At 38.0% G+C, this 15,840-nt stretch overlaps 1 protein-coding gene across 9 annotated transcripts in view; it reads left to right on the plus strand.

Moving 5' to 3' along the window:
• The window catches only part of ATP2B1 (ATPase plasma membrane Ca2+ transporting 1), a 128,287-nt gene that overhangs the window by 64,823 nt on the left and 47,624 nt on the right, over positions 1 to 15,840 (plus strand). For 8 of the 9 annotated variants that reach the window (XM_064283749.1, XM_064283751.1, XM_023559466.2 and 5 more), the window contains 3 exons: positions 1,771 to 1,968; positions 10,680 to 10,934; positions 11,028 to 11,153. In XM_064283749.1, the coding sequence (XP_064139819.1) occupies positions 1,771 to 1,968; positions 10,680 to 10,934; positions 11,028 to 11,153 (579 nt within the window). The remainder of the gene's footprint in view (positions 1 to 1,770; positions 1,969 to 10,679; positions 10,935 to 11,027; positions 11,154 to 15,840) is intronic. The other variant, XM_023559474.2, reaches the window with a different exon arrangement.

Below are 15,840 nucleotides of genomic sequence, written 5' to 3' on the forward strand. Positions count from 1 at the left end.
TATCCACTATCTAATATCATCCTGTCATAACAGGAAGGATTTTTAATCTGAAAAGCAGGAAGGGCATAATCTCAGAGCATGTCAAAGTGTAGTTCTTTGAAATGAATAAATTTTATTTCTTGGAAAACCTTGTTACAGTGATTCTCCTCTCCCCCATTTAATGCCATTGACCGGTGGAATTGGTTGCAACCAGGTGTGATTGGTTACGAGCTGCTAACTAAAAGATGGGCAGTTCGAATCTACCAGCTGCTCCTTGGGAACCCTATGGGGCAGTTCTACTCTTTCCTGTAGGGTCGCCGTGAGTCGCAGTCGACAGCAACGGCTTTGGTTTGGTACAGGTTAGATGTGATTAGGGAGCATTGATTTAGTCTACACAAACAGTATGAGCATTCTGAATTATAATTTGTATGTTTCAGCTCTCATGTTGTCTTTTCCTCTAATCAGAATTATTAAAATCTTTCACTGCCTGCCTTTCCAGTAACTCTCTCAAAGCTGAGAGCTCTGTGGAGGCTTCCCATTGATTACTTTTGTCATCAGAAATCTAAATTGTTTTCTCAGCCTCCCACTGTGGACCCCATTATGGTTGCTGTTGAAAACATCCTCTTGAAACTTTTTGGTACCTTCAACAGAGTAAATAATTACTTTAAATCTACATATCCATTTCTCATTGTTTATTCTAACAATGTACTCTTTATTTTCTCGCTTCTGTTCTCTTCCAGCTTTAGCATTGAGGTTAATGGCTGAAACAGGGAAATCTGGGAACCTTCCAGTAATCTGTTTTCTTGTCTTTTCTCCTTTGAGGTTCTCTTAGAATAGGCTCTTGCCAAAAAAATTTCAGGTTGAAGTTAGGTTTAATATGATAAATTAAAAGTTGTGTCATCTGGTATCTCTGCCCCCTCTTAAATAGATTAAGGAGAAATGTCATTTGTCACTGCTGTCAGTTTTTATGTGCCCACACTAATGTGCAGATGCACATATCTTGCATTTGGATGTACCTAGGCTTGGTGGGATCAACAGGATTAAAGAAGTACTTGATAGGTGAAGGAAAGGCAATATTCATGTTCATCCAACTCTCTTTTAACCTCTTCCAGTTTCATACTCCAGACAATAAATAGTATACCCTACGGTGTACCATTTCCCTTATGGTGAGAGTAAGTACATTCAACCCATAGCAACTCTTTCTTCAGTTGGAATTAATCCTAAAAGTAAAACCTGAAAGAAAAGTCATTCCAAGTATACTGTGTTTTGTGACTTGCAAATCTTTTTATCAATCAAGTGTAACAGACATTTTAATAGGGGAGCTTTTAGAGTTTGTGACAGATTAATTTTTTATTATTATTCATTAAATAAGAATAAAAATCACAGACTTTTACTGATTAAAGTTACCCAGGGTACAATAAGTACCTTTATACACTTCCCCATTTCTGTCCTAAAAGCATCTTAGGTAAAGGCCAGGGAACTGTTTAATTACAATATAAAAACCTCAAACTGTTGTTATCAGTTCTAATCTACAGCCGTCTCGTGATAGTATAAAATAGAATGGTCAAAAATAAGCAGTTTGGAAAAGTGAAAAATTTTAATCCATTCTTGAGTTACCTACTTATTTTTCGGTGATTTAAATTCTATACACTTAATCTGAAGCACAAAAATAAATCAATTTGATGGGGTTTTTATAAATAAAGATTTAAAGTGTAATGAATTGATATATTTTGGATCAAATGAATATTTTCATTTGTAAATACTAAAACTGTTGGTTTTTTTTTTTTTAAGGTTTAAGTGGAAATCCTGCAGATATAGAAAGAAGAGAAGCAGTGTTTGGAAAGAATTTTATACCTCCTAAAAAGCCAAAAACTTTTCTTCAATTAGTATGGGAAGCATTACAAGATGTTACTTTAATTATATTAGAAATTGCAGCCATAGTATCACTGGGCCTTTCTTTTTATCAACCTCCAGAAGGGAATAGTGCACGTAAGTAAATAAAAATGACTTTCACATGTGGTACGGACCTCAGTTCATTAATACATAATAATAATAGCAGGCCAGCATTTCATGACTGTTGAACTATGTCCTAGGCACTATTCTAAGGAGCGCCTGGTGGAGAAGTGATTAAGCGCTCGGCTGCTAACCGAAAGGTTGGTGGTTCGAACCCACCAGCCACTCCTTGGGAGAAAGATGTGGCAGTCGGCTTCTGTAAAGATTATAGCCTTGGAAACCCTGTGGGGCAGTTCTACTGCGTCCTGTAGGGTTGCTGTGAGTTCGAATCATCTTGAAGGCAGCGGATTTGGTTTTGGTTTTAGGTGCTATTCCAAGCACTTTAAATATATTACTTTGGGTAATTTTCACAATAACCCTATAAGGTAGAGAAAAAAAATATAGTGCTGAGCATCCCCTTAATTTTATAGGGAGGCACAGAGTAAAATAATCTGCCCGTATTGCTCCATGGAAGTCAAGATCTGATGATCTGTTGCTATAAAAGCGGCAACCTAGAAAACCCTGTGCAGCAGTTCTGCTCTCTCACACGGGCTGGGGGTCGACTCTGACTCAATGGCATCTAACAACAACATACACAAACTACGTGTCTAGCACAGAGCTAAGCAATATTTACGATGTGGTCTGTGCATCAACATTAAAGTAAAATTTTATTGTCTTTCCAAATTCATTACTTTCATGATCTTAAGATATTTTGTTATGTATATAACATTTGGGTATACCCATTTGGGTAGTTTATTTGCTATTCTGAGAATGTTTAGACAGTACTACAAAGTATTCTGACCAACCAAGAAATACATTATAGAATGGTAGATCTGCTTTTAACTTGTATCTAAAATTTTTTTTCCTCCCACTTTTTTGTGCCCTTCATTTCTCTTTTAAATTTCTTCTTAGCCTTTTTCTTTTGTTTTAATTTAAAATGAATGTTTTTGCCAGTACATCTTATAACTACTAGGAAATGTAGCTTGGGTTTTGGTCACTATGTATTAGAGTAGCTATAAAGTGAACCAAGATTATGTTATATATCAGAAGAGTGATTCATGAAAATATTTTTGTTTATGAAAGTTTCTTCTCATGCCTTTTCAAGTTATGAAAAGTTTAATAAATACTTGCCTGAGTCTAAAAGTTGGTTTATTGTTTTGGGTTATTGTTGAGTCAATTTTTGACTAATAGCAACCCCATATGACAGAATATAACTGCCGCGTAGGGTTTTCTAGGGTGTAATTGTTATGGGAGGAGATTGCCAGGTCTTTCTCCCATGGAGCTGCTGGATGGGTTTGAACTGCCAACCTTTTGGTTAGCAGCCAAGCACTTAAATATTATGCCCCAGGACTCAGAGAGAAAAGTAGGTTTAGGTGATCATTTAAAGTGATTTCCTTGAAGGTGGGCCTAGGACTCACATGAGAACTTTTTTATTTTTGAGAAGTAAGGCAGTTTACCTGAGATCAGTGTAGATGAGGGTTTCTCAGCAGCTGCAGCACTATTGATATTTCTTGCCAAAAAATTCTTTGTTGTGGGGGGATGCCCCATTCATTGTAGGGTGTTTATTAACATCACTGGCCTCTACCCAGTAGATACTAGTACTAACAACCCCCACCCCAACTCCTATTCAGGGCAACAAGCAGTATCTCCAGGTATTGCCAAGTATCCCCTAGTGGGACACAGTTGCTCCTGGTTGAGAATCATTGATGTAACTAAGAGATTTAAGAGCACTCTAGTCAGCATTGAGCCAAATTATTTTTAAAACTTTCATTTATTTTTATTATGTAAAAAGGGTGGCATGGCAGCAGACCTCATCTGACTTCACAAGAGGGAGGAGAGAATCAAGATCATCAGCCAAGGCTGATTGCTGAGGTGGAGTTGAAACATACCTTCTCTCTCTAACCTCTTTATCAGTTCTAACACTAGTCATCCCTCTCATGGCACTTTCTACTTCTCTGCTGGGTTTGATAATTCATTGCAATGGCCACCCAAACTCATAGATGATACTCACAGTTACGTGGTTTATTAGGGAAGTGATAGGTTACAATTCAGAATCAGGAACAACCCAGGATACAGTTCTTTGGTCAGGACAGCTTAGCCATGCCCGCAAGCAGACTTTCTCTTAGCCCTCAGACCCTCAGCAAATGTTACAAAGCTCTTTAGTTCCACCATTAAGTGTCCGGAGACACCCCGCTCTGCCAGCAAGCCTCATGCCTGAAGGCACTCAGCTCTCTCTCGCTCTGTGGCTCGGCACACCCACTGTAGCTACCTAGCATCTTGGACTGGGAAGTCCCCCATGCCACCTGGTTCTGCTGCCACTGGTTCTCTGCTGCCATCTCACACAGTCTCCAGTGTTACAGCTCTCTCTGTCTCCCGGGTTGGGGAGGTTTTTAGTGCAGAAACCCTGGCTCTAAAGGATGCACTTGACTCCCAACTCACCTTGATGGTAGTGAGGTTCCCCCTCTTGCCTCTGGAATTGGCTCCCTTTAAGCCTAGTGGGATGGCAGACTTCTTGTTAGGGTTCCATATACCTTATTTGCATGGTCCCACCCCCACAAGGGTTCCATGTACCTTATTTGCATTATGAACAGGCTATCCAGTCCCCTTAGTGGACCACAAGCACCTTACTTGCGTAGTCCCCCCCAATCACTTTGTGGCCTTCATTACTAGAAGGCCCATATTAAGCAATTAACTGTACGGAAATTAAATACATAGGACCTATTTTGCTATAGAAGTAGGGAGAAAGGGCAATCTAAAGGAAATGATGTTCACCAAGAATTCCACGTCTTAGAAATAACTGATGTAGCATTTTGAATATTTATCCTCCCAGATTTTAAAAGTATGTTGTGTGTGTGTGTATATGGGAGTGTGTAGATGTTGGTATTTGTTATGTGAAAAGTTAGGTCATGCAATCTTGTTTAGCCACATTCAGCTGAATTCTTTAGTTTTGAAAAAGTTTACCCAGCTCGCTATAGAATATTGGGAATGGCATTCTAGACTTAAGTGAGTTAGCAGATTATTAAAAACATTTCACTTTAAACATTACTTTCCAAGAATATAAGAAAAGTATTTTCACCATAAGTGGAAAATTTGTCACCCACTAGATCTAATCTTTTTGAAATTTGTACTGCTTCATTTGTATAATGACAGGTCCTTTCCCAAACTTGCTTAGGGAGATACTGGTATTAGAATTCAACCGAGAGGAAAGTGTAGACTTGTCAGTGCCGTTAAGAACCTTTAAAAAGAATTGGTCATCGCTACCCTTCTGTCCCAAGTGATCTTAAAACTTGCAGCGTCTAAGTAATTGACCCTTTTAGATTCTTTAGAAATGTTTGAGAGTTACTTTTTGGTTTATCCTTAATAGCTGTTGTTTCTTCTGACTGTTTAGACACTTTAATTCTACTTTAATACTTTCTGAACAGTAAATTTAAATGTATTACTTTATTCATACATATAATTTTTAAATCTTGTTTTTTGTCTGTTTCAGATAGCCTTTCCAAGGTAAAATTGTAAACTTCGGCTCACTTCTGTGCTAGAAAATTCAATCTTTAAGTATTTAAAATCTAGTCTGCTTAATTACAATAGTTTTCTAATGGAGTAGGCCTAATGTTATCTCACACAGTTCAGCCCTGCTTTAAGTTCACCTTCTTAAATCTGAATTGTTAGTAATTTGAAGTTAAAGGTTTGATTTTACCAGGGATTTTTCCTGCTTTTGCTCTTTATATCATCTGGTTATATCTCAAGAGAATAAGTGGCTTGAAAGGGGAGTATTATGAAAATCAGTTTTTATAGCTTTTTGTCCTAAACTCAAAGGAAAACAAGTGATTTTCTTTTAAAAAAAGAGAAAGTGGTTAATGTATTAAATTAAAAGTTGTCATCAGTGGGACTTGTTCTGAGTACCAGGGTAATACTACAGCTGGATCAAGGCCATAAAACTTTGAAAACACACAGTACTGTGCTCGAAGCAGACCAGTAGGGCACGGCCAAGAGACGGAGCAAAGCAAATCATGGCTCTGAGGTGACACACAGGAAGCACAACAAATGCAGCATTATTCCCAGTGAATTTCAGGTGTGAGATTTGTTCATCCTTTAGTTTTTTAAAATGAAAATTAACAGTACCAGAATAATGGTTTGCCAAGATTTTTAATTAACGTAATTTGGGGAAAGTATATTTTTATAGTTTATCTACTTTTTCCCTTTGTTTTTTGATGTTAAGGAAAGCTTGTTGTAACTTTAATAAATTGGGGCTTAAAAAAAGAAAAAATCCATTGCCAGCAAGTCATTTCCGACTCACAGCAGCCGTATAGCACAGAGTAGGACTGCCCCCATAGTGTTTCCAAGGAGCAGCTGGTGGATTCAACCTCCTGACCTTTAGGTTAGCAGCCAAGTTCTTAACCACTATGCCACCAGATCTCCCGACTGGCATGGATGACTTAATGATTTGGGTGCAGGGGAAGAGGATAGCTCTAATGGTTTCGAATCATCTCTTCTTTAAGAAAGTCAGGAACAGATATGATTATGGCCATTGCAGGATATACTCCACCTAAAGATGAGTCCCTCCTGAGGACTTCTGTTTGTTTTCTCAGCACTTTCATTGTTGGTCTCTGAAAGTACAAGATGAGGAAAGAAAAGGATATAACTCCTCACCTGTGATTACTAACCTTTTACTGTTGGAACCTCTGGTTGTAGGGATTTAAACACCATGGCTTTAAAGAGGACTCACGTGGATTATATGCTGTCTGATTATTGGTTGGAAAGTACGTCTCTGTTAGGTTAGAGTCTGTAGTTGGCTACAATTATGAATTTTCAATCTGATTTTTCTTGATAGTGCTATATAAACTAACAGACTAAACTCACTGTATTAACTGGAGAAAAGTTCTTGTCAAAGTTTAATAACTGGGTTTATATCCACGATGTTAGAGACTGCTGTGTAGGCATTATATATTAACACTAAAGATTTTGATGTAGAGCCTCTTCAGTCATAATATTGGGGGCGTGGTTGCATTTACTACTTTAACATTTTTTTTTTTAAATGAGTGTTAGGTGTTAAAACAGAGTGAATGAATCTGTGATGTTTACATGCAGACACTTAGGATTTTTTTGTCCGTCAAAACCCACTGGAAGGTGTTAATAAAACATACAAAGATATTTTTGCTACAAGTCGAAAAGTTATTTAGTGTTTGCATTTTATTTATTTATTTATTTTAACATTTATTAGTGTATGTCTTAGTTATCTAGTGTTCTTCTAACAAGGCAAAGTGAACAGTCAGGCACACTGCTCGAAGTTCTGCCCGTTGAGAGGATTTCCTTTCACCACTGTCCTTCAGGGAGGTCCCAGAAAGGGGCTGTAGTGCTGCTGCTGTCCAGTTTCAAGTGGTGCCTGTGTATAGTGCAGAACCATCTGTAAACCAGACACAGGTTTTCTCTTCCTCAGTCAGCTGATAATAAGGAACTCCCCCATGAGGCCATAGGTGCAGACTAGGAGATAGAAGGTAATGTGACAGGAGTGAAGACCGTGGGCATTTAGGCAACTTCCTCATGCAATGTACTTGTGCCTTCAGGTCCTGCTAGGCCCAATCTCGTATGTACTACTTCCCTTTAATGGTGGAGTGCTGCTGTGCGTGTCCAACTTTATGACTCCGTGAGTCAGACAATACCCAGTTTATGGTGGGCAGCTCAGGCTGCCTGGTGACCTGGTAGCCCATGGTTAAGTGTTCAGTCTCTACTTAGACCCTGTAATAAGCCAAAAGCTGTTTCTCAAAAGGAGAGTAGTTACCGCAGAGGATGGCAGGGGTTTGCTCCAAAATCTTAAAGGTCTGTGCTGTGATTCACTAATAGGAGCCTACTGAAGACTCCAAACAGCATCTCTGTCTGCCACTGACACTTCAGGCACCATTGGATCAGCTGGATCATATGGCCCAAGTGGCAGAGTGGCTTACATGACAGCCTGAACCTGTCGCAGAGCCTTCTCTTGTTCTGGGCCCAACTCACAAGTAGCAGCTTTTTGAGTTACTTGATAAATAGTCCAGAGTAGCACACCCACAGGAGGGATATGCTGCCTTCAAAATCCAAAGAGACCCACTAGGCGTTGTGCCTTCCTTTTAGTTTTGGAAGGGGCCGGATGCAGTAACTTTCACTTTGAGAGGGATAGCTTGACGTGCCCCCACACCACTGGACACTTAAAAATTGCACTGAGGTGGAAGGTGCCTGAATTTTTGTTGGATTAATTTCCTACCCTCTAACATGCAAAGATCTGGGTTAACATGCAAATATTCTACCATTAAGTCCAGAGTCAATGACACTTCTTCCTTACTAACCAAAAACCCTTTGCCGTTGAATCGATCCTGACTCATAGCGACCCTATAGGACAGAGTAGAACTGCCCCATAGAGTTTCCAAGGAATGGCTGGTGGATTCAAACTGCCAGCCTTTTCGTTTGCAGTCGTAGCTCTTAACCAGTACACCACCAGGGTTTCCTTAGTACGTCCATAAAAATACAGTAGTCTCTTATATCTTAAAAGAGACTGATTTATGATACGCCCTACACTATTACTGCTTCATTAACATAACAAAGAAAACCCATTCCCAAATGGGATTATAACCACAGGTATATGGTTTAGGATTTATAACACAGCATTTTGGGAGACACAGTTCAATCCATAAATGTGTAGTGTATGCATGTTTTCATCATGTTTTATGTTTTAATACTAAGAAGTAATAATTTGCTAGAAGAAAATCCATTACTTTTAAATCTGCAGTCATAGAAATCTGAGTCATCAAGATTTACTAATAGTATTGTTTGGTATGAAAATATGCACTGTAGCTGCACCATAAATAAATCTAGTATGTGCATCCAGTGATTCTCAAAAACTTTTGTCTCAGGGCCTTCTGTACACTCTTAAATTATTGAGGACTCCAAAGAACTTTTTATTATGTGAATTTTATCTATGGATATTTATGTATTTGAAATTAAAATTAAGAAAAGTTAAAAGTATTTGTCATTGCATTTAAAAAGAATAATAAACCCATTGTTGTTGTTTGCCATCGAGTCGATTCTGACTCATAGTGACCCTATTTGACAGAGTAAAACTGCCCCATAGGGTTTCCTAGGCTGTAATCTCTGTGGGAGCAAATCAGGTCTTTCCTCTCGCAGAGTGGCTGTTGGGTTTGAACTGCCAACCTTTTGCATTGCAGCCAAGAGCTTAACCATTGCACCACCATAAAAACCCAAACTCATAGTCGTTGAGTCGATTCCAACGCATAGCGACCCTATAGGACAGGGTAGAACTACTCTATAGGCTTTCCAAGAAGCATCTGGTGGATTTGAACTGCTGACCTTTTGATTAGCCGCCAAGCCCTTAACCACCGTGCCACCAGGGCTCCGTTGCTCCACCAGGGCTCCTTAATAAACCCATTGTGTGTTAAAATTTTGACTAAAAAAAAAAAGCCATGTTCCAAAGAAATTAATACGAACAGTGGCATTGTTTCCATGTTATTGTGCCTCTTTAATGTCTGGCTTAATTAAAGAAAGCTGAATTCTCGTATCTGCTCCTGTCTTCAGTGTGTTGCATTATCGCATTTGTAATACAATCTTTGGAAAATTCCACTATACATTGAGAGAATGAGAGGCAAATGGTGTCTTAGTATTGTTATGAAAATAGTTTTGACTCTAGGGGTCTCCCACGGGTTCCTGGACAATAGTTTGAGAACTGCTTCTCTTTACTATTAATGCATATGCTTAATACGCCACTCAAGGAATAATTCAAGTAGGGATTTAAAGTGAAATGTTTGCCTTGTGATTGAGAGCATGGACTAAATGTAGATTGTACATCTCTCTCAAATGGATAGATTTACAAGGGAACACCTTTGGTAAAACAGGTTGTTATTATATTTATACTTGGACTTTACTGAAAACACTATTAAAATATGTTTTATCATTGGTAAACTACAGTCCTTTTCTGACTTTGTTCTTGGGATTAATTTTTTTTTTTTCCCCTGCAGCTCATGTAAAAATTTTTATGGTTGTCAGTAGGGGAATGATTAAGTCTCTAGAAATATTCGATTATGATCTATTTCAAGGCCCTTCCAATGTTATACGTATACTATAGAGTAGAACTGTGAAACGAAATACTGAGGCTGATTTGTCATTGTTGAAATTTAACTGGTAAATTTCATGTCTGTTGTCAATCTTTTGTTCTTACGTACTAGTATAATGTATTGCATTTTAATACATTTACCAAATGAGATCAAAACTTGGTGAAATGCTTCATTTGGAAGGTAATATTTTAGCTGTGTTTCCAGTTTGGGGAAAAGAGTCAGCATAGCACTTCTGCCTTCAGCTGTTCCTGAGTTCAGATTTGACAGAGATTAATCTCCTGTCTTCTGGGTAGGGGAAGGAGTGAGGGAGAAGCTGTCTTTATAACATCTGCTATTGAAAAGAATGTAAACTTCAGAGTCACTTAACTGATTCATATACACAGTGATGCATGGTCATTTCCTCAGCTTGAAAATAAAGTCTTTGGAAGGGAGCGGCCCTCTCAGTTATCTTACCTGTATTTCACATTGGAGAGCATGCTTTATAAAATTGATGAAGTAAATAAACACGGTCATAATTAACAACCAAAATGTGTGTAGTTTGGACTTATTGCATGAGTGCTGCCATCAATTCAGAATGTCTTTTGATAAACATTTTTCTTTTTTTCCAAATAGTTTGTGGAGAAGTTTCTCTTGGGGAGGAAGAAGGTGAAGGTGAAACTGGTTGGATTGAAGGAGCTGCAATCCTTTTGTCAGTAGTGTGTGTGGTATTAGTAACAGCTTTCAATGACTGGAGTAAGGAAAAACAGTTCAGAGGTTTGCAGAGTCGAATTGAACAAGAACAGAAGTTCACTGTCATCAGGGGTGGTCAGGTCATTCAGATACCTGTAGCTGACATTACCGTTGGGGATATTGCTCAAGTGAAATATGGTAAGTAAAACAGAACAATACATCTGACACTACAAGTAAAATTATTGTGATCTTGGATATTGTAGTTCAGCACATTGTTGCTTTTTGTTTCAGGTGATCTTCTTCCAGCTGACGGCATACTTATTCAAGGCAATGATCTTAAAATTGATGAAAGTTCGTTGACTGGTGAATCTGATCACGTTAAGAAGTCATTAGATAAAGACCCTTTACTTTTATCAGGTATGAATTTCTTTGATAAGTTTGAACTGCTTTTTCTCCCACAACTATATACTGTTGTCAGCACACAGATTTTCCCTGATCGCCTGTACTGTGAAGATGACTCTGTAATTGATGCTGTCTTCTGCCCTTCTAGTTCTTAGAAACCTTTTTTTGTTGTTGTCACCTGGTAGAGACATTAGAGATCTTTGAATCCAAAACTGCATTTTAAAAATAAGGAAACTGAGTCCATGAAATCAGTAGATTTAATAGTCAAACAATGGGTTAGTGTAACAATAAAACTAAAGTGGAGAACTAATGACATCTATTGAATTGTTCTGTTTTTCTGTATCATATTTTTTCTTAAGGCCTCTTGAGGTATAAAATTTAAAATGAATGTGTGTTTAAAGAAAATGAATAAATTCTATGTGGTAGTCTACAAAGGACAGGTTTTTTGTTTTTTGTTTTTTGTTTTTAAAGAATGATAAAATTCTTGAAGTCTACCTAATTTAACTCCCTCCTAAACTCGCTGAGGGATGAGTCTGAGACATAAACTGTTTAAGATTATTTGACTAATGGACAGTAAATCCAAAAGTAACACCCACTTCTACTAGTCAGGATTGACTTTGCTAATGGTTAAGACATGTTGTGGAAATGGAGGGGGAAGAATTTGTGGTAAGTAAGGGTACTGTTTGAGAGGAAGACGTGGGTGTCTACTTGGGAGGCTCATGTAACAGCCTAACTATGATAATCTGAACTGAAGTTAATTAAAAATGAAATGAAAGGGATGATGAGGAAAATTATAAGCTGCCTTCTAAAATGCTAAATGGGAGGAAGCCAGAGTGTAACATGACTCGAAAAGCATGTCAGTTCCTTAACTTTTGGTTTCCAGGTCTGTCTTAGTCATCTAGTGCTGCCATAACAGAAATACGACAAGTGGATGGCTTTAACAAAGAGAAATTTATTTTCTCACAGTCTAGTAGGTTACAAGTCCAAATTCAGGGTATCGGCTCCAGGGGAAGGCTTCCTCTCTCTTTGGCTTTGGAGGAAGGTCCTTGTCCTTAGTCTTCCTTCCCCTGTTCGAGGAGCTTCTCAGGCACAGGGACCTCATATTCAAAGGACACGTTCTGCTCCTGGTGCTACTTTCTTGATAGTATGAGGTCTCCAACTCTCTGCTTGCTTTCCTTTGCTTTTATCTCTTGAAGAGATAAAAGGTGGTGCAGGCCACACCCCAGGGAAACTCCCTTTACCTTGGATCAGTGAGGTGACCTGAGTAAAGGTGGTGTTACAATCCCACCCTAATCCTCTCAACATAAAATTACAATCACAAAATGGAGGACAGCCATACAATACTGGGAATCATGGCCTAATCAAGTTGATGCACACACTTTTGGGGGGATGTAATTCAATCCATGACAAGCTCTTACTCTTAATTTTCTAATATTCTTTAAAGAATTTATAAAATTGTCTGTATGAACTGTAATTTGTTCAGCTGAATTCATACTCCAGTTTTGGAGAGGCAGTGTTAGTGGATTACTAACATTTTATACACTGTCACAAGACTCCTGCTTATTTAACTATTTAATACCTTTGCAGCTTTAATTTTTCAGTCCTCTGTGAACTTTATATTTTAATTGTTTGAACATGATTTCGCCAAAGTCAAACCTGTGATATCCTCATAAGAGTCTACTAAGATAGAATTACAACTTCAAAGCACATTACCTTTAAGATTTATAGATGTGTGCTTAGAAAGCGTATTGCAAAACATCCTCACCACTAAAAATCAGTGATTACACATATGTATATTGTGTTTATGCATGCACACACATATACATGTTATAATTACTTATATAAATGTATATAAACATATTATTTAGGGTAAAAGTTCTAGCCTTCCTTTGATGAAATCTTGAGATGTGTATACCTTCAGTATATATTCTGTACCATTTAGAAAATTCGTACTCTACATGGGTTGCTTCTTTATGTTATTGTGTTTGTTATTCATACCAAATGGATAGAAATATCTTAGATATTTAAGTATATTTTGGATGTGTTTATATTTGGATATAATATACTTAAGCATATTTGGATATTAAGTGTATTTAAGTACAATGTATACATATTCCACTTGTTCCTGGCAGTGCTTCCAAGAAACTGTAATATTAACTAAATTAAACCTGTAAACTCTCTAAAGGGGAAGGAAGCTCTCCACCACAGACTAACTCAGCCATGCTCTTCAGGAACAGAGAGAGTCTCCTGTTGCCCTTTTGCTGTATACACTTACATGGACTTTGATGTGCATTTAGCTTATTTACATCATGCTTAGCTCTTCAGATTGACTCCCTTAACTGAGGTTTGATCCTTTGCTCTTTTGGCAGAGATGACTTGTAAGTTTTATGTAGACTCATGTTTCTAACACACCAAGTATACTAGGAGAACTCTTTAAATTTTCCATGCTTAAGAAAAGACTGAAATAACTTTGTTGAGTCCCTTATCGCATTATTGGTGGGAAAGTTTTTCTGCATTTATTTCCCTATTCCAAAAATGTACTGAAAAAAGAAATGTATTTATTTTTAAATTTATTCTCATGATGCCATCTCCCACTGCTGTTCTCAGCATCTTAAATTTAGATTTTTAAAAAGCAGTTATCCAGTCAGTGGTTGGTGGGGATATGACCAGAACAAAAACTGTTTACTTTGCCAGAGCACATTAACTTCCTTACCTGTGGTATTTAACTAGTTACCTGTGGTAAGGAAGAACAAAAAGTAAAAATTTGAAGTCTGCAGGTCAGAATTATTAAGAGAAATACATTGTCTTTTGCATATAGTAAAAAAAAAGTAAAAATTTGAAGTCTGCAGGTCAGAATTATTAAGAGAAATACATTGTCTTTTGCATATAGTATTTACTTGGTAAATATTGTTTTACCGTGCTGAATTTCATTTTTTGTTGCTTCAATAAATTCCTTTGTATTTTCACTAGCAAAGAAGTTAAGAATTAGTGATCTGTTCAGAATATACATTTTAAAAATATTTTTTATTAAGGGCTTAGGTAAATAACTGTGATACAACAATACATCCCCCACTTGCCTGTCAGTTCTTCGTACTGAGGAGCTTGTGTGTTGCTGTGATGCTGGAAGCTATTCCACCGGTATTCAGATACCAGCAGGGTCACCCATGGAGGACAGGTTTCAGCTGAGCTTCCAGACTAAGGCAGACTAAGGAGAAGGACCCGGCAGTCTACTTCTAAAAAGCATTAACCAGTGAAAACCTTATGAATAGCAGAGGAACACTGTCTGATATAGTGCTGTAAGATGAGCCCCCTGGGTTGGAAGGCACTCAAAAGATGACTAGAGAAGAGCTGCCATGGGAGCAGCAGTCAAGAAATCAAAAGACGCATTGCACTGGGGAAATCTGCTGCAGAGTACCCCATCAAAGTGTTGAAGAGCAAAGCTGTCACCCTGAAGACTAAGGTGCGCCTGATTCAAGCCATGGTATTTTCAATTGCATCATATGCATGTGAAAGCTGGACAATGAATAAGGAAGACCGAAGAAGAATTGACACCTCTGAAGTGTGGTGTTGGTGAAGAATATTGAATATATACCATGGACTACCAAGAGAACAAACAGATCTGTCTTGGAAGAAGTACAACCAGAATGCTCCTTGGTGGCAAGGATGGTGAGACTGCATCTTACATACTTTGGACATGCTGTCAGGAGGGATCAGTCCCTGGAGAAGGACATCATGCCTGGCAGAGAACAGGGTCAGCGGAAAAGAGGACGACCCTCAACAAGGTGGATTGACACAGTGGCTGCAACAGTGAGCTCAAGCATAACAACAATTGTAAGGATGGCGCAGGACAGGGCAGTGTTTAGTTCTGTTGTGTATAGGGTCCCTATGAGTTGGAGCCGACTTGACTGCACCTAACAACAGCAACACAACGATACATGTCCTACTATGGAGAACTTCCTTTCGCCATGTTCATAATGGCCTTCAAATCATAGGAGGATTGAATCCATGCCATTTCCTTCTCTTTTATTACATGCTACAGGATTTCTGAATCTGTATCCTTGCCCTCCAGACTTCTTACTTATAAATCAAATTCATTTCTAATCCATTGTTTAGTGGGGCATATTTTTTTTCTTTTTCACAAAGAAAATTTTTTGTATGCATTTAGATCATAATGCAGAAGAGTCATTTTCTTATAGTCAATTTCTCTTGTTGCTGAAGGTTTAACGTGTCCCAGCTTGTCTCATCATTTTCACCAGGGTGGTTTTTTGAGATGCTCTTGGCAAAGGAGACTATGGATAGGAATATGGTGATGGCGCTAATGCAGTCTCCATAACCTGTCCAGTGTCCCAGAATAATATTTTTAAAAGCAGTAGAACCAGTGCCCTAAAAAAATTCCTAAGTACAACTACTTTATCCTCTTAGTAAATAACCCCTGAGTATCAGTTTGGTACAGAGGATGGTAGTAGGTGCTATCAATCCTGCCCTTCCATAAGGTTTAAACTAGGAGATCGAGTACAAATAAGTAATTACTGTAAAGAAGGCTCTATTGGGTTTTAAAATATATATATAAGTTTTTAAGGGTACATAAGAGTCACAAACAGATTATAGACTAAAAGGGAAGGAAGCCTTCAAAAGGGTGAGGAAAGATACATAAATGAGGATGCACAAGTTGGAAAACTAAGTAAATTTATCAGCATTATAT

The sequence above is a fragment of the Loxodonta africana genome, chromosome 4, assembly GCF_030014295.1.
Source record: "Loxodonta africana isolate mLoxAfr1 chromosome 4, mLoxAfr1.hap2, whole genome shotgun sequence".
NCBI classification, from domain to species: Eukaryota; Metazoa; Chordata; class Mammalia; order Proboscidea; family Elephantidae; genus Loxodonta; species Loxodonta africana.